Below are 24,230 nucleotides of genomic sequence, written 5' to 3'. Positions count from 1 at the left end.
ATCAAAGGCATTTTTACATTTAGAAATAACAACCTCTTGTGACTGTAAAAAGTTGGGCAGACACCTGTTCTCAATACAACTGAATATATGCATTGCCACTAAGGGAATTCACATACAAATCATAGGTTTTCCTCCATTTTCTGTTCCAGTTCTAGATGGATGCCCGTGTTTTGATCTATTGGGAGGAATTCTTGATTTACTCAGAGCTGAACCAAGAATATTAGCTTCTTGCTCAGTCACATGTTTGATTATATACCTTGTAGTCCAGCAGGACTGGGACAAATCATGACAGAAAATTATAATGGGAAAATTAATGAGTATAAAATAAATTATGGGGAACATCTGAATGATTGGCTTTAACAAGAAGCTACCGGTTAATAAGTCCCTACAGCCCTTTAAAAGTGGTACAGCATAAAAAATATATACACACAGGAACTTTGTGACTATTTTTACCACATTGAGCTGTGGTGGTATTCCTTTTAGGAACACAAAGTTCATTAATGTGCATCAGCTACTACAACCAGAGTCAAAGTTCACACATTCCCCAACAAAAATGCTTTTCATGCAATTTCTCAGATGAACTGGGAAAAATACTGTCCCATTTTTTAATCTTGTATATGCATATTCAGTTGAAACCTCCCTGACCAGGCTGCTGGGAAACTACAACCTGGTTATTTACAAAGAGGATTTGATCGTCCAACTTCGAATTTGGTCTTTAACTAGATACAACTGTCTTCCTTCTCTGTCACAACGCTTGATTGTCAACCATGGCATGGTTTTAGACACGGAAATAATGTACAAAGGAAGCAATCTGTCCTGAGAAAGCAAGAGTCAGGACAAAAATTGCAATAAAAATAAACAAGGAAAACAGTTTAAGTGTGAAAAGAAACTCAATTATCAATGTTTTCATTTCTTGCTCCCAACGTTATCATAGCATGCTTCTTCTGAACAAAACAACAGGCTTGATGCTTTTGTTTGTAGTTGATTTTTACAGGGGGGAGCATATTCCCAGAGGTCTGATTTTACACCGTATTATGTTGCACTCAGTCACAGAGCTTTATGACAATACAACAATACTGCCGTTTAAATAATCCAGTGTCTTAGATTCATATTGCTTGAAACTTTTTACATTTTCTCTGCATCACAGCCACAAATTGCAAGTCATTTCACTAGAATTATGTGCAATAAAAAGCATAATTGTCAAGTGAGAGGAGAAAGACATATTTAGCATAGAGATGAGAAATATGGACAAAAACATTACCAATTCTTTTCTCCTTACTAAGCTGTTTTGTTGATACAGACAGTTTCAAATGAACGGTTCAGTTTCTGAGATAATATCTGTTTCAGTGAAACTGTATTTGCGGACAAATGATATCTATTTTCCATTCCTTCAGATTAAACACACATTTTCCATAAGTAAAGTGATACATTATAGTAAACCAATAAAAAGTTGCACTTGATATTTCTAAACTTACTTTTTAAGTCCTTTGTTTGTTGTTTTCTTCTGCGCTTTGATTAAATAGAAACGACTGTAATTTTCTTCTTGCTTGGCACTTATTTATCCCCTCAGAGAAATTATATTACACAACCACCTTTTTCCTGAGATTACAGCTGCAGATCTCTCTACTCTCTATTAGCTTTGCACATCTAGACACAGCGCTTTCAGTCCGTTCTGCTTTGAAAAAAAGTGTGTGCTTACTCTGAAGAACATCTACGATCCTCAGTCTTTAAGTCACAGATTAGACCTGGGTTGAAATTTGACTGATCCATCAACATATAAACATGGTTGGATCTACAGCTTTCTGGTTTTGCTGCTGATGTTTGTTCAGGGTTGTTGAAAGTCTGGTTTTCTTGAAGTACAGACCAGCTTTCCTAACCATGCTTAAGAAAGAAAACTCTCCAAAGCATAGTACTGCCACCTGCTAATGGCACTTCATCAACTGTGTCATTGTGAAATGCAGTGTCGGTTTTCTGTCACACTTTAGCCCAAAAATTACATTTTGGTCGCCATTTTCCTCGTGTTCTCTGTGTTTTTGCAGCAAACCGTCATTTTGTCTTCTTTTTGTCTCTTGAAAAGGCAGAAGGGCACCTGGATCGTCAAGGTCATTTATTCAACCAACCTTGTTCAAACACATGAGGTGTGTCCCCATGGCAACAAGTCTTGTTCCTCTCTTTATTATTTACCTCTTCAGACCTGTCTGTTCAGCTACCTGTGCATATCCAAGTGTGGCCATATGTCAAGCTAGTGAAACCTCAGAGGCAAAGCAGGTGAGTGCAGGTTAAATGTGCTACCCCACATATTTTTTTCCAAAATAACAAAAATGCATAACATTCAGTAATCTATTAATATCAGAATAACTAAATTGTATTATTCATTTTACTTACAACCTGTCCATCCGGGTGGGTCTGTAAATTCAGCAATATAAATGTTGCAATACATATCAATTGATCGTTAACTTTTTATTTTTATATTAAGTTTAGATGGTTTATAGTCTAAATTTCTAGTGCAGTTCCAGTCATATTGACCACTCAAAGTGGTTTGATATGTAGATTGGTTGGACACTGGACTCAAACTCATAACTATCTGATTAAAAGATTACCACTCAGTTCAAAACAATATTGGAAAGAGAGATATTGACCTCAAAATCTATACCAATTATTAACAGTGTGTTGGTGTATGAATGGGTGGAGACTTTTGTGAGTTTCCAGGAGAATGTGGCTCTAGTGCAAAGAGCTTTGAGTGTTTGAGTGGCCATCCATCGATCTACTGAACCACAGTGGCCAAAAAACTGAAGATACGCTGAACTAATCTGGTTAAACTGGGCTTTGAGATAGCAGTGAAGAGATTTGGTGAGATAAAGGTTTAAAAGAGGTATTTCTTCCGTTTACCTCAAACGTTTTACAAGCCGTTTATGCACATATGTGATAAACTATATGGCATTCTTGTTCTCCAAAAAGACTGAAAAATGTGTGTAGACACACTGCTTAGCTTTCCAAGAATACATACAAAAACACACGTTTGAATATGCACACACATGACTTTGACCACGAGCCAGTTGCGCCGTATGGTTTGCACAATACGTGGTTTTGGTGCAAAATAAACACCATGCTCAAACACTCACAAAGAGATGACCATCTGTTCCAGTAGTGAGTCCAGCTTTCTGCCAAGGTTTTATCAGCTGATTGGCAAAGGAAGCCAACCAAGAAGATGCCAGATTGGGGAAGACAGACAAGACGAACTGTCCCTCGACACCATAACTCGCTTTTTTGGAGATAAGAGCATCAAGCAGGTGCATGCTGACACAGCGTCAGAAATCAGAGATATGTCAGTAGAGGCTATTTTTAGTTTGAGTACTCAAATGAGAGACTTTTGAATGTCAGCTTACACTAAATTAACAGTGAACACATTTTTAAAAATCTTTCAGCGACTGAAGGAAGAGTTATTTCATTTGATAGAGCAATTTAATCCCATCTCAGAATCAGTAATATTAATCCTTAAATTTGGCAGAAGTTTTTATTTCACCAAAAAGCACAGCATGGTTGGTAGCAGAAACAAACATATGCTCTTGCTTTTGGAAGAATACTTGGAGACATCATTTATCATCCTAGCAAATATTTTTCATTATAGAGTACTTTGAGTTACTTGTTCTTCAATAATCTTTAGATTTTCTTTCTACTCTATGATTTCTGTTTTTATTTTTGTTTGTTAGTAATGTCCAGTTTGTCAGCGAGTTTTACCGATGAACCTTTTCATCCTTTGAACTTGTGGTCATTAAGGGTGAAATCAAAGCAGAGCCAAAGAGCAGAGAGCTGCTTAAACTGTGCACTTTGAGGATTTAATAAAAGCAAAACTTACAAAGATTCACCAACAATTATTACACACATGTAGCATAACTTGAACGTAGAGCCTGAACATAAAACCGACAAGAAACAGAAAATGCAACCAAGTAAAAAAAAAAAACTGCTAATTTGTCTTTTGTTTATTTTGTTTTACTAAAACAAAGTATCTAACATCGTACTTTGACTTTTCCAAACTTTAGGTTTTAACAGCAAAAACACTTTTTGTTGTTAAGGGAGAAGAAGCAAGACATTACTTTGAGGTTTGAGACACTTTGCAAGCTTACTTGCAAAGTGTCAAAACTGAAGACATTTGCCGTTAAAGTAATTGAGACTCGATGCTTTCCAGTGTTTGGAGCAGACTCGCAGTAAAAGGTTCAATCATTCCCACGACTCATGATTGGTTTACGTCGTTCAAACACTCAAATGTCAAATGATGAGAAATGTTGCCAGTGCAAAACATAAACTGACATCAGTCCCCTGACAAGCATTTCAGTCAAAGTATTTAATGTGTTTAACAAGAGGCAGACTAGTTGCTATGCATCAGTCTGCTTCCTGTCTGTCTGTCTGTCTGTCTGTCTGTCTGTCTGTCTGTCTGTCTGTCTGTCTGTCTGTCTGTCTGTCTGTCTGTCTGTCTGTCTGTCTGTCTGTCTGTCTGTCTGTCTTCTAATTTACAGCAGACTGATCTGGCAAAAATACGCTAAAGTAATTAACATGGGAGGAAGAGGTCTCGCTTATTTCACCACGTGAACATACATCACAGTTCCCTCCCAGCAAAGACACACACACACACACACACACACACGCACACACACTGAAAAAAATGGATGAGACTCTCTGGGGAGAATAAGAAATGATGAGTACTATTTCTGAGGGAATGGGGAAGGAGGCCAGATATAAAAAGGAGGGAAAAGAGGTGAGGATATCTGGAACTCTGGGGGGAAGAGGAGTTATTTTTGTGCCACATTTATCAGAGGGTGGCGCGGCAAATCTGAACATATGGTGCTTTGCGTGCTTTCCCCCCCTCTTGGACAAAAATACATGGTATTGTGTAGTTACAATATATGTGAATCATTCAGCTGGGGCTGCCAAAAAGTAATGGTTTGTCCAACTGAACTGTGAAAAAAATAATCACATTTTAAATAGAATCAACATTATTACAATGCAGTCTGATGAGGCCGTTATAATAATATTTTGTATCCCAAGTGAGGATATTAATAAAGGCTTGGTAATAATGTTGATGATACATGTATGATTACAGCAATACTTTGAGTAGTTAAAGCCCATTTGCATGATCTGTCATTTCTTGCTGCTTTCAGATGCTGATTACTATGACAGAATATTGGAAACGTGTTTGCACAATATTGATTTGCTGTCACTCTGCCTTGTTAAATTGCATGTGCAGCATGCAAACATTTACTGTGCCAGCAACTTCAGAACACACTTGAGTTATTTTCTGAAAAACATTTTTGCTTAGGAATCGCGACTTCTCTAAGTCAAAGACTTACCTCGACACACGTTGCCATTGTCTGGTTCGTAGCCTGCCTTACAGCTGCAGCTGCCAATCGGGACCATCCACTCTCCATCTCCGTTACAGTAGAGCTTTATAGGCACGTCTACCTCCTCAGCGTTTGGAATGCAGCTTCCTCGGGAGATAACCAAGGATGTGGACTCTGCTCCTGTCAGCGTCTGAATGAAAAAAAAAAAGATCGATGAAAAAAAACCGCACCCTTTACCAAGAAAGAATGGAAAGATAATTTTTGGATTATTTAGCATACCTCAGGGAAAAAAGCAAAGTTCTGTACAATGCTTGGACATTTCTTGTAGAATACTCGAACTGCCAAAAGGGACATGCAAGCACCCAGATCCTGGAAAGCCAAGTGAAAGCCTTTGCCCTTGGAGAGAGGTCCAAAACCTCTTACTTCAGTGTTCACCTTCATCAGTCTACCCCCAAAATCCACCTGGGAGAAACTCTCATCAGCTGCAATGGTGTCCACCTGGAAGAAGTAGATGGTTCACTGGGAGTAAATCCAATATGGCGGTTAAAGAGATGACTGAGCACTGGTAAATTTGTAAAGGTGTTGACCGACTGCATGCACATAAGCACTGCCAATATACACCAATCAGGCATAAGATAGCAAACACTAATTGGTGATGTGAATAAAACTAGTTATATTCCCATCATTGCACCTAGTTTTGGGTGCAGTAATCCATACATTTCTTGATGCATCAAGGTGCAGTCATGGACAATTCTGACATAATAAACTCAGAAATAAACGCAGCCAAGAGCCTCTTGGGGTCTTAAAGTCAGGATCAATTGGACCCCAGGAGCTTTTGACTCTGCATGGTCCAGCATTATAGCTTTTAGCGCAGAGCTGCAGAAAAGTCAGTAAGAAATGAAGCTGTGGCTTCTTACAATAAACCAAAAATTGTCTAAAGATGGTTGGTGAAGCATGTACTTTTCACTTGACCATCAAATACTTTGAATGTCAAACCAACACAGCATTGCTAAACAAACTATTTCAATACATGGAGGCCCCCAACTTGCACCTCGCAGGATTCAAAAAATGTGCTGCCAACACTGTGAGGGATCTAGCAAAGATCATACCTTCACTGGTCGTACTGGTTTTGCCAGTTAGAGGGGACCAGAGCTTGATTAGGCAGATGGTCATCATGTTGTGCCTGACTGGTGTATTTGACTTTTGTGGAATAAAAGGTACAACCTGCTTCAGTTTTTTTTTCACATTTCTTATTTCGAAAAGGTTGAGATTTTTTGAGGTTACCTTTAAAAAAGGGGCATTGGCCCAATACTCCACCCCGTTGATGCTCTCTGACACAGTCCTGTCAGTCTCCAGGTAGTAAAGATTGAACGTCTCTTTGCAGGAGCCCAGGACACTTGGTATGGAAGCACAATCCCGTACCGTGAAGCGGATCTCCACGTAGATGCGTTGTGCGTTCCGCCGGTCAATGTATGTGGTGAGCAGCCAGTTGTTTTGACTCGGCTCAAATACATTGCACACCTGGTAAGTCCTGATGGTGTTAAGGTTTTCGTCGTAGCCGCTCACCTCCTCCCACTAGGCAATGTTTGAGTGAAGACGGGGCAATGGGGTGCAAGATGGCAAGGAAGCAGAGGAAGAGCCAGTAAGAAAGCAAGATGATTAATGGGTTTATGAAAACCAGACACAAATTAAACTTTCTCTATCACTCCTTCCCAATTTTCTCCCATCCTCTTCCTTCCTTTTTCATTGGCTTTTTCTCTGCTCTAACCTTCTCTGCTGCACAGGGACATCCATTCATCACAATTAGAGCAACTCACCTCAAACACACTCACACCAGACCATTGTGACCAGCTAGTTGCCAGGCTGAATTTTAAAGAAATCACTAGATTACAAGGCAGGTAATAGAAAAAAATACATTATTTCATTCATTCTGTTCTATCACAGACTCATTTGCGGTACTGTTCTGATCTTTTGGAATGTATTTTCTTTCTGCATCAGTAGTGGTTAATTGATGTCACCTTGGCACTGTAATTAAAATTTTGACTGACTCGTTAATGGACCTCTGTAAAGTGTAGTCAAACCGCTTCCCCATGGGTGGCTGCACATACACAGACCGGCTTTTCCACATTGTTCTTACTCCATTGGCAGGGAACGATATCCAGCCGAGCTCAGCTGTCGCCGTCCGTGTATCCATCACCGTCTCTGTCAGACAAAAAGGGAGACAGACAGGCAGAAAAAGGTGAAAAGAATGCGCTGCAGAAAGAGGACAGGTATGGGTTTAATTAATAGTCTGTTCATTATTCGCCAGCTTCGCCGCCGCTTTGTGGTGTCTGCCATTCAAACTCATAAAAGCTCACCTCGCACAGTGTGTGCAATACATTTTCCTCTATTCTGTTAGCGCTGTGATGAAAATTAGATAAGAATCCATAATTAGGAGAGGCCTTTGGGTAACACAGTACAAACAAAAGTAGAAGTAATGTAGCCCAGTAATGACGAACGTAATCCATTTGATCGAAGCTGCAGACTAACTTTTTTTTAACAGATCTCTGTCCGGTCTGAAAAATATGGAATTTGATTTTGATATTTGAAAATGTCTGTCGATCCGTCCATCCATCTTCTCACTTTGCTACAGCCACAACCAGGTATAAAGAAAAATTAAACTAACTAATCTACATATTGTGTAAAAATAATGCTCACTCAACTGCATTTTTCAGGCGCACTACTACATTAAAATAGATGTTTCAATGTCCTCTTGAAGACAGAACAGATAGTTTGTGGTTGAGCCACTCATGTAAAAAGCTGTTTTGTCGAAAGCATTAAAAAATCTTGAGCTTATTCATTAACATAGCGTCGTGTCTATTCATATTGCTCTTTTTGTGATCAGGGACAAATGCTGACCTAGATAACAAATGAGATTGTGAGGAGAGAGGCTGCTGCTGCTGCTTCTCCAGGAAATTTGAAAATGTGTGGAGACAAATTGGAAATATAAAACTGTTTTAATCTACGATAGAAGCTCAACTTTCCTGAAAACAAGAAGAAAGCTTAAAAAGAAAATACAAAATACAAATTTCCAGGACATATGTTTTACACCGAGTATTCAGAATCATCTCAACAGTTTATGGTGACATTGTACGTTATATCAGGATCTAATAATAATCATACCAGCCTGCTAAGCCATTTCTTTCTAGAAACTGTATTTTTTAACCCCTTAGCATGACGCTCAGGAGGAGCACAGCATGTCATAGACGAAAAGAAGGGAAGCAGGGGGTTGTCCCATCAGACAGTCAAGTCACAAAACACACACAAAAAAATAAAATAAGATCATAAAAGGACACACACCCCACTGCGGACAGAATAAAAAAACTCATGGCGTCCAACTTCCCCTGTCTATTAAGACCACAGGAGGGTTAAAATACAAATAGAAGACTTAATACAAATAATATTTTACAGCAAAACCAATAATCTGCAGAAAATTCCATGTTAATCCAAGTACAGACCAGTAGAAAAACTGTCATATGCCAATATTTAAGAAATTTAGCACCAATTTTAAAACACCTTCCAATAATAAATGTTGCTTTTTTAAAAGAGAAATCCTTGCCTTCTACTTTATTTGCTAAAAAATGTTTGTGTTTCTGCTCCACTGACGCACATTATTATGGCCTCAAGTTCAGACTACTGTGCCTTTTTGACACCTCTTCCGTGGTTCTTGGGGTTGAATTAAACTAATGTGCACAAAATTACCAGTGACAACACTGTAAGGAGTCAAGACGAGACGTTCCAGCCAGCATAAGTTAGCTGGCAAGTTGATAAGCCAGACCCTTACACAGCCCTTTGTAACAAAACATGGTGTGAAGATTCAACGACATCACACCATGAGGCACCCTCAGGCAAACAGCTCCCCCTCTGCCTTTATTCTTGACACGCATTCCTCTTGCAGCCTTTCATATAGTCATCCTTTTCTCTCATTATCAGCTCCCCTCCTCCTCATATCGTCCCCATCTTCTTCATATTCCTTATTCTGCCTCTCCATCTTTCACTTGTCCTTTACTTTCATGCTTGTCTTTTTTTGCCGGGAACTTCATTTAATTTTTTATCCAACTCTTTCTTCCAGGTTGTGTTTTAATTGTGTAAATTTACTTTCATCTCAAATGTCTGCTTTCAAAGTTTCCTACTGAAGCTTACAAAAATTGTGTTGCTGTGTAATTTGCAGCTTTGGTGTGATTTTTCAGAAAGAATTTTTAAAATGTTTTCACAGGAAGCCTTTTTTTTTTTTTTTTTTTTTTCGCCTGCTGGATCATTTTTACCTTTCAAAATATTTTTATGCACAATCCAAATACCTCTTAAACGTTTTCACATTTTGTCACATTGAATCACAAACATTGGGATATTTAATTGGGATTTTAAAATTAACCAGCAGAAAATATTGTGTAACAGGGAAATTAACAGGTCTAGAGTTTTCATTTTTCTTTTACAAATAGAAATTTTAATTGTAAGCCCCCTCGATTCTGATACCGTAAATAAAATCTATTGCAACCAACTGCCTCCACAAGTCAGGCTTAATCAAACTCAGTATCAATACAGCTGTTCTGTGAAGATCTTGCAGGTTTACTAAAGCATACGGCAGAACAAATGATACCAATGAAATGCCCCAATGTTTTTCATCCAATAATTATGTTTTCCTCCATAATTATTGGATGAAAAAATCCAATAATTATGGAGAGAAACTTATCATTTAAAAAGTTCATCAAGTATTCAGAGAAACAGAGAGTTATCCTCTCTGACCTGGAGGTTTCGACTGGGATTCGTTACGTCAGCGCTTATTTGGCAAACATGTTGCCATCTCTGTTTTAGTGCATTAACTAAAAAGGGAGAAAACTTTTTCATAAAATTGAGGAAATTATTTCCAATTTTGTCATTTCCATCAACCTTCTCTAATGCAATACTTCAAAACATTGATGAAAACATGGCTTGAGGGGTCAGCACACCCCACGTTTGGAGGCCTCAGTCCTCGACGCGGACGTCGCGGGTTCGACTCCCGGTCCCGGCGACCCTTGCCGCATGTCCTCCCGCCTCTTCTTGCCCTCTTTCCTGTCTCCCTACTATAAAAAATACGAGCCACTAGCGCTGCAAAAACTCTGCGGGAAAAAAATGATATAAAAAAACAACAACAAAAAAACAGTTCGGTAATAAAAAAAAATACCCTTAGATTTTAAAATCTGAATTAAAACTAAAGGATACGGCACAATTACATGCCTACCAAGAGCAGCCAAGAGGCCAATGGCATCTGAAGCTAAACGACATCAATGTGCCAACAGGGAAGCAGCATTCTGCTCTTCACAAATCTCTATTTGAGTCCGAAGATTAGAGCAATTGTTGGAACAAAACTCAAATAGAAGCAAATCCAGTTTGCCATTAGCTGCAGCGTACATGACCTTGAAACCAGGTTGAAAATGGTTTAGAGACTCTCCATCCTTGCTTGAATCAGAAATTGACAGAAATTTACCATCCAGATGCACAAAATTGTTAAAGACATATCTCCAAAGCTCTGCAGATGTAATTATAGAAAAAGATAGTTCTACAAATGATTGATTTATATTCATGCACAACCAACCAAAACACCATTCTGATGGAGCATTCTTAGGAAAATTCACTACAGACTATGTATATAGCATAATACATTTGTTGAAAATTGATAGCACCACTCTGCCCATAAAATCCTTGGGAAGGCCATATAACTTGTCATTTTGTATTATTAGATCCAACAAAACAGCTTGAGCATCATGACCCAGTGAGAGGTAATGTTTAAACACTGACAGAAAGTTTTATTTCCTCAGAACATCCGACATCTTGTGTTATCTTTTCAAATCAACGTAATAAAGAGACTTTACAGATTCTCAACTGGGCTTTCGAGAAATCTATTCATAAATCTGATTGCATTTTCTTCCTTAATGATGAATGCAATGAGCTGGTGAAAACAGGTTAGCAGTACTCTTATTTCCACTCGGCTTTTAGACTTGGTGGTGGGGGCGGTCATTCAATAAAGAGGCCTAAATCTTTTTTACTTACCTTGTAAATTTCCTGTTAAAGAAGAAAAGAAGCCGAAACAGAACAAAACCAGACAAGTGCTGAATTTTATGGTCTGAGCTCGCCTTATTAGAGTCTACTCATCATTCTAATTAACGGCACACAGCACACACCTCTCTGCGCATAATAGGGTATGCTTTCCGATCACCCTAATTACTTTTGACACATTGGAGGATGTGATCGCAGTGTGCCTTCCACCCCCACAGAGGTGCACTTCCTCAACCAGCACCACATCCGTGAAGAAAGCCAAAACCCATTTTATGGCAGAAGAAACAACAGGTAAATCTATAGCAGTGAATGAGGCTGTTAAATCAGTCTTGTGGCCCATGAGGGAGAAAGGAAAGTATTTCATTAGCAGATGCTGGAGTGGAAGTAAATCTGCTATTCTGGCTTGTTCTATTTCTTTCTCCCTTCCCTTCTTTCTATAAACATGATGTATAAGTGCTGGAGGTCAAATAGCAAGTGAGGTCAGTTCATCTTTTGCTAATTAGCCGAGCGTGTTCTAACCAGATTAGTCTGCAGCTCAAACACTACAATTAGACCTGATTTACATGTCTGCATGAGGGTTTAAGTGTGCTTGTGAGCGTGCATTCAGTGTCCAGAGACACAGGAAAGCCAAAAACACTTCAGGGCCACCATATAATCAAATAAAAGTAAATAAATACTTGTATGTTTTACTGCAGTAGCATATTTGGATGAGGACTGATTACTTCAGATCTTTAAATAGTCATTCCAGCTTGCAATTTTGACAATTTTAAACACAACTCCATTGATTTTTAAGTCCATTGTCACATCTGACTGTAATTCTTTGTTTGCACCTCAAGGTGGAAGTAAAGAGAACAAACTGCTGCTGCAAGGCGGATATGCTTGCATTAGCTACCACCAGACAGCTGCAATGCATTATTTAAGACTGCAAAGAACTGTTGATCAATGGTAGTTAATCGTCTTGCAATCAAAAGGTTGTAGGTTTGATTCCAGCTTCCTCCTGTGACATCTCAACGTGCCATCAGGCACTTAGCCCCAGTTGCTTACCAACTGGTGTGTGAATGTGGACGTAGTGCAAAACGTATTTAGTCCATTTACTTCACCTGTTTGTTTCCAGTTGACTAAACCGATATTTTTGATAAAATCTTGTCTTATAGGATGATGTTAGAGCTTCATGAATAAACATTCCTTTGAGTTGCGCATGCTGCAAAATCCTCAATTGGGAACACTACAAAAAATTAAACAAAATAATCAGATAATTGAATTGTTAAATGTTTTAATCGATGCTGCACTGGTAAAAAACCTAGCATCTTCAGTTACCTACATGTCAAAACCTTCAAAATGTTTCAGAACTTGTCTCATATGATAGTGTATGACTTTCAGGCAATGTTTTATTCATTTAAAGAGGCAGGGCTCAATAAAAGCAGTTTTTATTTACAACAATATCTTGATTAATGGCAGGGCATTCTGCAGACAGATAACCAAGACCAATAACAACAAACTATACAACACAAAACCTACTGATAAAGTAAAAAACAATAAAGAGTCGATCCAGATTTACCCCATGTAAGGAGGATAATAAGGAAGGTTGAAAAAAAGTCTAAAATCTCCCTAAAAATCTTACAGATTTTCTTGTTAGTGATCATGCTGGTGCAAAAATATATATGAAGATCCACTTCAAAACCTGAAAGTAGTATTCTTTGTAATTTGATATCATCTCAAAAGATTATCTTCTAAACAGAGCAAAAGTTTTAATTGAAATGTGTGTTCTCATAAGACAGAAAGACTAGAAAAGCATGACATGAGCAACATAAACTATACAACTGTTTGCAAGACACGGAGGGACATAAATTAAAGCTGTAAAAACCAATAACCAGAGTTAAGGACACCAAAATAACACAGATGCACAGACATACACACACACACACACACACACACATCCAGTGGACGTTAAAAGCCCTCTCGGGGAGCAAAGATGTCACGGTGCCCGCAGTGAAACTCGTTGACCGATCAGGCATTCATATGGAATGATGGCTTCACGCTAGAACAATCCAGTCAAGGGGGAACGCTTTCACATGGAGACTTAGCCCAATTTACCATTTATATACAGGTGTGCATGCACTGTCACACAAAATGTGCATGTATTGTGCAGAAGTTGTGAAGAAGAATAACAATATTACAACAGAAATTATGTAGCACAAGACACTTTATGGAAACTATAAATAACTAATCACCACACAAAAGCATAGCATCCTTCCCAGAGAAACAAAAAATCTACACTAGTTCCCCATAAAATCAAACTAAATGTTCAAGCTTAGCATTACAGCATATTGTTGAGTCTCAGAACTGCTCTAATCTGCACAAGTCCCCATCATCAAAACACAGGCTTCAACAAATAGCCTGTACAGTTCCTCCCAATAATCTCCACATTCAAACATCGCTCAGAAGAACTGCCTAATTGGAGGACCCTGCTGTCTCAAAAGAGTCTGCTCAGCAGTTTAAAAACACACACTTTCAGCAGAAATAGACCCAACCATACAACTGCAGTTACACTAAGAGCTGCATATGCAGAAAAAATTTAAATTCAGCCTGTAAAGGTTAAAAGTGTATTTTGAAATATAAGAGTTTGATTTTAGAATCTTTTCGACTAGAGTTGAGGGTTTTCTTGTCATTTAATTACGTTAATTTTGTAATACTTGTGTTTAGCCAAACATTTCGCATCTTTTGTGAGCTTAATGTTTCTTCTATGAGGTGTTGGCACACGCCAAGTCATAGCTTTCCAGGTGATGTAAAGCGCTTTTCTGGAAATACAACATCAGATCGAATGGCTAATAAATAGATTCATAAGCACAAAAACAAAAGGTTTCATATCTCTAAATTCAGTATGTTTTAGGTACCTATATAAATGTATGTTATAATTTATCCATTAATTACCATTTTATTTACTTCAGTTAACAGAAATGTTTTCCTAATTTAACTTTTTGTCATTTTGCTTGTTCCAGTTAAATATCATATTGGTGTAAAGTGTAAAAATGTGAACTGAAGACTGAATCCTTGAATCGAATCAAATGTTGATTAACGATTAGTTTAAAATTGTGCAAGTAGATTGCGAAAACTTCTCTCCACAAACTTATTTGTTTTTCAATGAAAGATTACAGGATACATGTCAGACTGCAGGAGGAAAAAGTTCTGTGATAATCATTCATGATCTTATTGTTTTACATCCCCAAAGCTCATTTTTTGGTGTAGACTTTTTATACCTACTGTAAATATGCCAACGCTAGGAGGAGGTAGCATTCTAATGAGCTGGGATTTCAAAAACAAGAAAATATCACTGCAAAGGCTTAGCACAATAATATTGTCCTTGTAAGTATTATTTAGATTGTGGTGTTTTTAAAAGAAAAAGTAAACTCAGATAAATATTAATAACCTTATTTTTTAAAAAGGTGCTGAAAATCAGCTCAAATGCTCAAAAAGGCAAATTGCATCTATGAAGAAATTGTGAAATTATACACATTCCTAGAATGTCTGTCTCCATTACTCCAGATAATAGGTCAAAAGCCAAATCTATAAACAAGGACACACTGTAATTCTGTTTTATACATAAAAAAATATGGTTTTAAGTAGAGGTGGTATGCAATTAAAAAAAAAACCTACTCAGTTAAAAACTACTTCTAATGGTCTGTGGGTTTACATTCTGTGTTGTGCTTAAATGTTTTAAGGTATTTTTTCTGTATTTAATAACTAAAATGAATGGCTTAAAGTCAGAGTCCTCATTATAACATCAGAAGTAAACAAGAGACATAACGAGCCTGTGTATGGTCTTGTTAAAGCCCAGTGATGAGCTCTGGGAGCTTTAATAAAGGTTTACACACCCTGCAGGAGGAAATTAAGTTCGAAATGGAGGAATATCAACTCCAGCTCATTTTTGTCTGTAAACTTGCCGTTTTGCCCCAGCAAGCTTTAATCAGTAAACAGTTTCACATCAATACATCCTGATGGTTCCCTGAGGTTCCTGTGTTTCATTACGTTGTGTGTCCAAGTGGTTTGTCATTTTCATAGAAGTTAAACTGCAGTAGATATTTCACAACATCAAGCAGAAGTTCAAGTTTTAAAGGTTAGTGAAAAAGTTTAACTTCTTGCTTTTAAGAAGCCATCCTCTAGAATTATCTTGATCAGTTTGGCCTCTTTTTCTCCACTTTCTGCAATTTCTGGCCATTTTAGTCCTTGTAACTGACCATAATGATACACTCTACAAAGAGTGCAGAAGGAAATGAGAAAAGTTGACAAGAGATTCTTGATGAACAGCATCTGAAAGTAATGCATCGAAGACAAACATGGCGCCCAGGAAAGACCTGACGCCCGACATGATGCGCATCATTCTTCATTTTACCATGAACTGCATGACAAATGTTCATTGTTGGAAATCCTCTTATTGGTGTTGTCTGAACTGTTCTCCTTGTTATTTTTCATGTATTCAATAAATGAAATGGCGGGTGTGAGAAGTGTAACAGACGGCAGGACCTGAGAGATGAATCATTGCAGCTCGTCCGTGTAGAGATGCCAACTTTACAGCCAATCATCCTGTCGATGCTGCAAAACTATTTCTGTCTACCAAACCTTCTCATCTCTGCTATTCTTCATAGAAAAATGTAAAGAATTCAAAACCAAGTGCTTAGATGCAACATATAATTGGTGTTTTGTAAGGTTTGTTTGGTTGTTATTGATTAGGGTATGCATATAGGAGCATTTATTTATACCTTACTGAATCTTAAGTGCAAGTCATTTAACTTAGCTAACAAAAAGTAGAAAATATCCAAAGAAATTCTCGCAGTTTTAACAATAAGTCAGGTTTTGTCTTAAGTTTGCTGTCAGCATGGTGAAGTGTGTGTGTACGACTTATGAATTAATGTAAGCACTTTACTCTTGACACCCTGCTGTATTTATTTGAGACTCTTTTCTCTGGAAGTAGAGTCCTGAGAAATACAGCTCTAACCATATGATTTCAACATTATAAAATCATAATATACACATTTATTACATTTTAACAATAATGTCTGACTTTTCTGCAGTATAAATATTATTTTATGTTGCAGTTTTTCAAGCAAGCAGTAGGAAAAATAACAGGTAACAAAGTAACTACATAAGCTTTGCAAGTAATATGAGAATTCAGGAATTAGCGCCAACTGCAAGAAGTAGATTTAACTTCTTCATGAAGCTTTTGTCCTTTAGTGTTTGCAATGAAAATGCTGCAGTGCTTCTGTAGGTTTGTTGTGGAAGTTGATTTGCAAAACCTCCGAAAGGAAGAATTATGATTTTTTTTCTAAATTAATAAAGATACGAATCTGGTGAATTGATTCCCCTCAAAAGGAAATTAATTATTTTAGTTGTTAAAGTCAAGTTTTCTGGGTTGATGCAAGTATTATTTATGGAAGAAATTCGCAAAAAGCATGCAAGATGTCGCCTGCAGTCTACTTTTCTAAATGATAGAAATACACATGATTGCTAAGTATATTTTAAGTTACTTACCAAAAATTCACCAGCATCCAAGTAGATAAAAAAAACTGCTCACCAACAAATTATAAATAATCCAGAAATCCTTATTTACAGAACTGATCAATCCACCCATGTGAAGGAAACATGTTTTGTGATCTATGTGAAGGGTACAGAGAACTAGAGTCTCAGTTTTAGATTAGATTTTCATACAAACTCATCAGCAAAGTAACGAGATATTAGCTTGATGACCTGTCACTGTTTCCATTAATTGAGTGTAAGAGTCGTGTTGAGATAAAGACTGATCCCAAATTTAACACACAAAGCAAACTCAGGAAATCAGAGTTTGTCAATTTTACTTTTAATGCTTTCATCCGTAGGAGCCATTTCTAATCTACTTCCCCCTTTCATTTCATTTCACTTATTTTCTACTTCTTAGACAAGAAAAAAAAATCTAATGTACTTTTAAACTATCAAAAAGGACATTTCAGTCACTATTGTAATAAAACATTACCTATGTGTTTTCGTCTAAGTTTTTTGGAAACAGCAAATGGCTTTTTAAAACACTCTTTTTCACCTTCACCTTCTTACAATTTATTGCTTTCTCCATCATTCGCGTCGCTGCAGGAGAGGGTTGAGAAATGCTCCTGCCAAAGCTTCTGTAATGTTGAATTTTTTTGGTTTGATGACTTGTCACTGTGACATATTATGTTAGATAATTCAATACAACAACATGAAACAGGGCCTTTAAAAACACATGAAATGTATTGTCGTTCACCAAAATGTGATTGGCTGTCACACAGGGGGCTTGTCGCTATAAATATAACTACAATATATTGGGAGTTTTTTTTTCCTTTTTTTGACAACAGGGTGTGCTGTGCATTGTGAAGAATGAAGAAATCTTTGAGAAAACAGCAACAATAAAACCAGAAGGTCTTATTTTTAGAACTGAGCCTCACTGAAGCCTGTCTTTCTTTTTATCTAAAAGAAAAAAAGTTAAAACAAAACTGCCACCGCCACAAAAACAAAAAGTGCACACGTTCGCTCAGATTCTCATGGGCTGTGAGAGGCATCCAGCCTGTCACCGTGGAAGAATCCATTGTGCCTTTGTGATGAGCACAAGAGGAGCGAACCTCAATGTGACATGCTGGGTTTTGATGGAGACTACAGAAAGCAGATGCCACATTAGACACCGTCACAGGCTGGCTCATTCGTTAAAGTGATGTTCAGTGTGTTCAAAAAGAGGGCAATTTTAAGAGTTTTAATGGTGAGCATGTAATATATAGCTTCCATAGGCACAAATGAAAGGTTATGTGTTCACATATGAATAGGATGGGATGGGGCGATATGAGGAGGAAAATGCTGTCAACACTCTGTTAACGTCGATAATTACTGGTGTCAAGTTTCAATCATGTGTAAACTACACTGGGGAAGACTGACTAGAATATCTGCATGCAAGTTACACAGTGAATACAAAGGAAGACATCATGCTTTTAAATGGGAGTTCTTCATTCTGCAGTGTTTGGGTGACCTACATACAGTTTGTGATGTGATTTTAGCATGTTAGCATTGTTAAGCTTAGAAGCAGCAGTGCATCAATTCTGATAAATATGGAGTTGAATTAATTCTCAAACACTGTAAACTAAAAAACAATATTTGTTGGTATTAAAGTTGGCAATTTAAGGCCCTTTGTAAAAGAAAGATGAGGCTCTGGACTATAAATAAATAGTGTATGTTGTGATAGAAACATGATCAATATCAAAAGGAAACGCTGAACCGCACAGCATTCTGGGGGATGTAGGCGGAGGAATGGCCTCATCTCCTCAACCAGCTAACACAGGTTGGTGACATCAACTAACTCTCTCCCTCTTGTTAAATGACTTGCGGAGCCCTTTCAGTTTTCACCGCTGTGCCTCATAACTGCTTAAAAACAAACAGTGTGGAGTGAAAACTGTGCATAATACAGGAAATGTCACAACAGTATATAAGTATTTCAGATATTTAAAGCATAAAACCAATTAATAATTATTGATAGACGGATATGAATTCCTTATTTCATCATATGTTTTTCATATGCGTTGAATTCATATTCTGATACAGTTTTGGTGAAAAGCTTGAAAACTGAAACCGTTAACGTTGATTTAGGATCAGGGAAATGACTCAACATCCTTCTAATTATCCAGCATTCTATATTTACTCAGCTCAACCATGAGTCTCAGTCTGAGACGTTCTTTCAACGCCGGCCTCCTTCTCCCATCTGCAGGGCGTCACTTCATCCCTCATTCTCTTCATCCATCTTTCTCTACTTCCATTCTTCACTTCTGTTCACTCCATCTTGTTGTAGGTTTCATCCGAGGGGTCCTAAAGTCACTTCCCTGAGACTATTCCTCCCACACTTGGTCACTTCCTGCCAAGTCTCTTCTCATAACTTATCACTTCCCATGTGACTCATGTCCAAAACTCCTGCTTCATTAAACTTTTAAACTCATCTGTTTCTACTTTGGACATAAATCTCATTTATTTTAGGCCTCAATAATTTTTGAATATTAAGGCAAGAATTTGATGTGTAAGTAATTTATTACCCTCTTTTCTGCATGTTTTCCTGAGACAGGCTCATCATAGCCTGAGTTTTCAAAATTCTAATTTGTTCTTTCCGAAACTTGTTTAGACCAAAGTTCAGGATTCCTGCTGGAATGCCAAGTTTCTGCAATCTGAAACCAACAGTCAATCACAGATGTAAGGACAGAAAAGGCATGAATGGAAACTGCTGCACCAGAGACCGACGGGGCACCAACCAAGAAAGATGGAGCTGCTTCAAAATGGACTCCAGCTGAAACTCGGGACAAGTTAAATTGACTTCTGGAGAGGCTTCTTAGTCAGATTGAGCTGCTTGGCTTTCAAAGTGAACTGTCCAACATGAGGTGGTTATAATTTATTGCATAAGTTGGATAAAATATTAAAGCACTGCTTTGAAATAACTGAACTTCACTTGACACTTTGTTAAAACTTAGGGAACATACTTACTGTATAATCAAAAATAACTTAAGATATCTTTATATTCCAGTATAATTTTCACTATCTGTGTATTTTTGAAATTTGTTTTCAGTACATGCTAAGAAAAGGACTGAAAATCCATTTAAAGAAGCGAAAGAAATTTGGTTTATGTGAGAAATACAAATCAATAGAAGCATCTTTGTCCACTGTGGAAGCTATGACGCATGTATTTCATTTAAATCTTTCTCCAAGGCTGCTACTTTATTCTAGGCTCAAACTGCAAAAGGTTTATTCTGATTTAGCCCTTTCACAGTTCAAGCAAACAAAGACCTCAGTTGGCACAGATGTAAGACCAGATTATCTGGGAATGAGAGGAGTTTGCACATCCCGACTTAAACTCACAGTGCTGAGGGCTACCCTCGCTTTAATCAAACATATGTAGCGTCTTAGGATTTAAAATCTAGGTTTTCTGCAGGCACAGCACCAATGTTGACGCAGTTATTTGATTATGTAAAAAAGTCAGACGGAACAGAGTAACATCAACTGGATCAAGTCATGGAGTAAATCAAATTTCTGTTTTTTACGATTCTTATTGAGCGACCAGATAATATATTATCCATAAAATAATGTCTTATTTCAAAGACAAGAAAGAGAAACGTGTTTAAAATGTCCATGTTCACATACTGTTGAGGTTATGACCACCATCTATTGCTTCTTTGCTTTACAGCAAAGGAGGAACATGAATGATTGAGGAAACTGGCTTATTTCTTCAAAGAGGATTCTGCCTCCTCAGTTTGTGTGTCAGTAGTGGTTTATATTTCCTTCTTTGCTGCAGGTAAATCCCATTTCCTTCAGCCTGTTTCTTACAGTCCACTCACAAATACTGTCTCCCATTTCTACCCATTTGTGTTTTTTTATTTCCTTTCTTGTGCGTCTTGTATTTTCAAGGCACATTCCTTTGAATTTTTTGTCTGATGCTTTGATGTCTTCTTTTTGTTTACTTGTATAATTTCCTTTTACAGACTTATCATATTGTTTGTGCAGCACTCCAAACTGTTGCCAAAACTGACTGGGAACAAGCAGCAGCTTTTGACCCACATTGTGTTGATTTTCCTTCTGCAGAAGTTTTAGATTCTTTTTGTTGAGTTCATTACGGTCTGAGAGAACCTTCTTCAAACTGAGCGCCAATTTGCAGAATTAGACTCATGAAGCCGTTTGTTTTAGAAATCCAAATTGCAGACTGATTGCATAATTTTGTTCTGAAAGAAGAGAGTTTAGTTTCTCAGTCCTTCAATAACTTTTAAATAAATTTAAAAAAATTTCAAATCTGAAGTAAACAAATTGCCCATCATTCTTGTAAGAGCACATATTGCATATTTTTGCCTTTGTCGAATACGGACGCAAATCCTTTATTAACTCTAAGAGGTAAAAATCTGGTTCCCTGAAAGATGACAGAAGACTTTCCAACACTTCCTTTGACACAAAGATCTTCAGCATCTTTTCACATCTGATGTCCCACAATTTTCATATCATGCAGTTTATTCTTCACACTAAAGAAATACTGATGCATCTTTGTTTTAAACCCATCACAATTCTAATTCTCCCTCAGCCTGAGCTCATTTTCATATTTTTCCACAATAAAACCAAAAAATGTAAACAAATTTCACTTACAAAGTTGGGGGGGAAACAGGTCTTTTTAAGTTTAGGTCCATTTGTCATAACTTTTTTAAAAAATGCCGTTTTCAAAAAGAGCGATGAGAAGAAATGACTAAAAGAAATTGTAGGGATGTAGAGAATGCAATAAGTAAACAAAGCTGCTCTTATTGCACATTACATATAAACTTTATTGATCAGCCAACAAAAACTAACACCGCAGGGCCAACGTCATGCCATGGGAAGACTTTTCTCCCAACAGAGAGAGAGAAATTAGTTTTTACGAAGAGTGACGGAGCTGAACTAAACAACAGGGAGGAAACCAAAACATAGAACGGGAAAAACAAATGGCCAAAAATAAAAGTTTAATGTAGACGCACTCAAAATGATTTACAACAAAAGGTCATCCTGACTAAAAGATCGTATACTTTTATTATTTTTATTTACAATTATAGGACACATTAGGCCGTATCCTATGTTTGTAAGAATACTAAATGAAATGTATGTATTTTGTTTGAAATGTAACAAATTGTAAAAGTGCTGTGAATGATTTTGCAAAGCCGTTTTACATCTGGGAAAAAATATGAGGATCTGGAAAAGAAATTAATTTACATATTAATGCCCACAATTTTTCACAATGTTGTTTCTGTCAGGGTTTCTGTGTGAGTGTATGTGTGTGAGTGCGAGTGTCACATCTCGTCCAGAGAGGATCTTGGTGAGGAGCCGGAGGAGTCTGCACAGGTGGAAGTCATCTGCCTCATCAGAGCGCGCGGGGGATTTAGGAGCGGCAGATCCTTCCTTCAGTGCTAGATGATTACGTTCATCGGTAGTCACTCTGGTCGTCTCCTGTTGTTGCATGTTGCTTAAGATAGTGTTTGAGCTTACCAGAAGTTACCTGACCTTTGTATTTTTGCCGCTTCCAGGGTTTTTGTCTCTCCGCTCGTGAGTTCTCCTGCGAGCACCAGCCTGCCTGCTCCGTTGCTCTCCCCGCCGCAGCTTCACTCCTGCAAGCCTCCGGTTCTCCGAACACCCCCTCCTCGCACTCACCTTCGGACCGCCGAACTACCCTCCGCTCAGAATCCTGGCACCTCCCCCATGCTACAGCAAACCACCGTGAAGTAAGCCCGTTCCACTTCCCTCTCAAATCTATCCGTTCACTCCCAGCCGTCTAAACAGCTTCTCATTTCAGGCCCACCTGGTCGAGTCATTCTCACCCCCTCACTGAAGTCCTGCGGATTGATATATTGTGTGTCCTGTTGAAAAATAAATACTCACTATTTTCTAAGAGACGTGTGGTTTTCTGCATGTGGGTCAGAAAGCTAACACCCAATATGTCAGAATCATCTAGCCAGCATGACCCAGCAGAACCATCACCGGACCTTCACGCAGTTTTGGTCCGTCATGATTCCATGTTAAATGCCTTATATGAACAGCAAGGAAGTACAAACCGTCGCTTAGAGCAGTTATCCGGAATTCTCGAGGATCTTCACCAAAGATTTGTCTCTGCAGTTCCGTCTCCCGTTGTAGCTCCGCCTCCACCTCTCGCCAGCACTTCAGCTGAACCCACACAAGCTCCTCCGGTTCAAACGCCTCCGGTCTCAGTTCGTCTCAGGGAAGTATCACCACCCACACCTGAGCCCTATTCGGGAGAGATAGGTAAATGCAGGGGTTTTTTGCTGCAATGCTCTCTAGTTTTTTCCTTTTCTCCCCAGAGTTTCCAAAACTGAGGCAGCTAAAATCGCCTATGTAATTGGATCACTCAGAGGGAGAGCGCTAGAATGGGCGGAGGCGAGGATGACACAGCAGGTTATTTTTCAGAGCACATATGAATCATTTGTGGCAGAGTTTAAGCAGGCATTCGGGTACACTGATTCCCCATCAGAGATTACCCGCAAGCTGTGGAACCTAAAGCAGGGTCGTCGGACTGTAGCTGATTTCGCTATTGACTTTAGAACTCTGGCTGCCTCTTCCAGTTGGAACTCCGAGGCTTTAAAAGGAGCCTTTCAGCAGGCCCTGAATGAGAATATAAAGGATGAATTGGCTTACCGCGATGAGCCTGGCTCGTTAGAGGCTCTTATTTCTCTGGCAATTAGGATCGATAACAGGATCAGGGATAGAACCAGAGCTAGGAGAGAGCCGAGCTTTTGCCCCAACAGAGCTGACACCAATAACATCCCAGCTAGCCAGAGCGTAGAGGAACCCATGCAAATTGGGCGAACCAGACTCACTCCCGAGGAGCGCCAGCGCCGCATGAGGTCTGGAGCCTGCCTCTACTGTGGCCAAACAGGGCATTTCATCTCCACTTGTCAGAATCTGCCAAAAGACAAGACCCACCATTAGCCACGGGAGCAGTGGTGGGCAATTCAAGGAAAGTCTCCCGTCTAACACTACCTTGTTCCCTGATTACTGGGAGCCGGTCCTTCCAGACATCAGTGTTAATTGATTCAGGGTGTGAACAGAATCTTATTGACAATAACCTGGTTAACCAACTCCGTATACCCATTGTTCCCCTTCCAGTTCCAGTCATGGTCGCGGCTTTGGATGGTAAAGCCTTACCAGTCATCACCAATCGCTCTGCTCCAGTTGAACTAGTAGTGTCAGGAAATCATCGTGAGACCCTAACCTTTTTTGTGTTTCCCTCACCTCAGTCCCCTGTGGTTCTGGGTTATCCATGGCTCATTCGCC

At 38.5% G+C, this 24,230-nt stretch overlaps 1 protein-coding gene and 1 long non-coding RNA gene across 2 annotated transcripts in view; one reads left to right on the top strand and one right to left on the bottom strand.

Annotated features, from left to right (window-relative positions):
* LOC129371674 (ephrin type-B receptor 1-like) overlaps nucleotides 1–24,230 on the bottom strand; it is a 97,630-nt gene that overhangs the window by 49,693 nt on the left and 23,707 nt on the right. Inside the window, exons 2-5 of the mRNA XM_055048389.1 lie at nucleotides 7,474–7,538; nucleotides 6,621–6,911; nucleotides 5,616–5,834; nucleotides 5,346–5,526 (exon numbers count right to left, since the gene is read on the bottom strand). Of these exons, the coding sequence (XP_054904364.1) occupies nucleotides 5,346–5,526; nucleotides 5,616–5,834; nucleotides 6,621–6,911; nucleotides 7,474–7,538 (756 nt within the window). The remainder of the gene's footprint in view (nucleotides 1–5,345; nucleotides 5,527–5,615; nucleotides 5,835–6,620; nucleotides 6,912–7,473; nucleotides 7,539–24,230) is intronic.
* LOC129371679 (uncharacterized) lies at nucleotides 22,202–22,830 on the top strand. The gene is made up of 3 exons (XR_008607184.1): nucleotides 22,202–22,371; nucleotides 22,469–22,663; nucleotides 22,735–22,830. It is a non-coding gene; the product is annotated as an uncharacterized LOC129371679 (long non-coding RNA).

Source organism: Poeciliopsis prolifica, unplaced genomic scaffold (assembly GCF_027474105.1).
Source record: "Poeciliopsis prolifica strain line A6 unplaced genomic scaffold, Auburn_PproV2 SCAFFOLD002, whole genome shotgun sequence".
In the NCBI taxonomy this organism is placed as follows: domain Eukaryota; kingdom Metazoa; phylum Chordata; class Actinopteri; order Cyprinodontiformes; family Poeciliidae; genus Poeciliopsis; species Poeciliopsis prolifica.
This window is presented reverse-complemented; position numbering and strand designations above follow the sequence as displayed.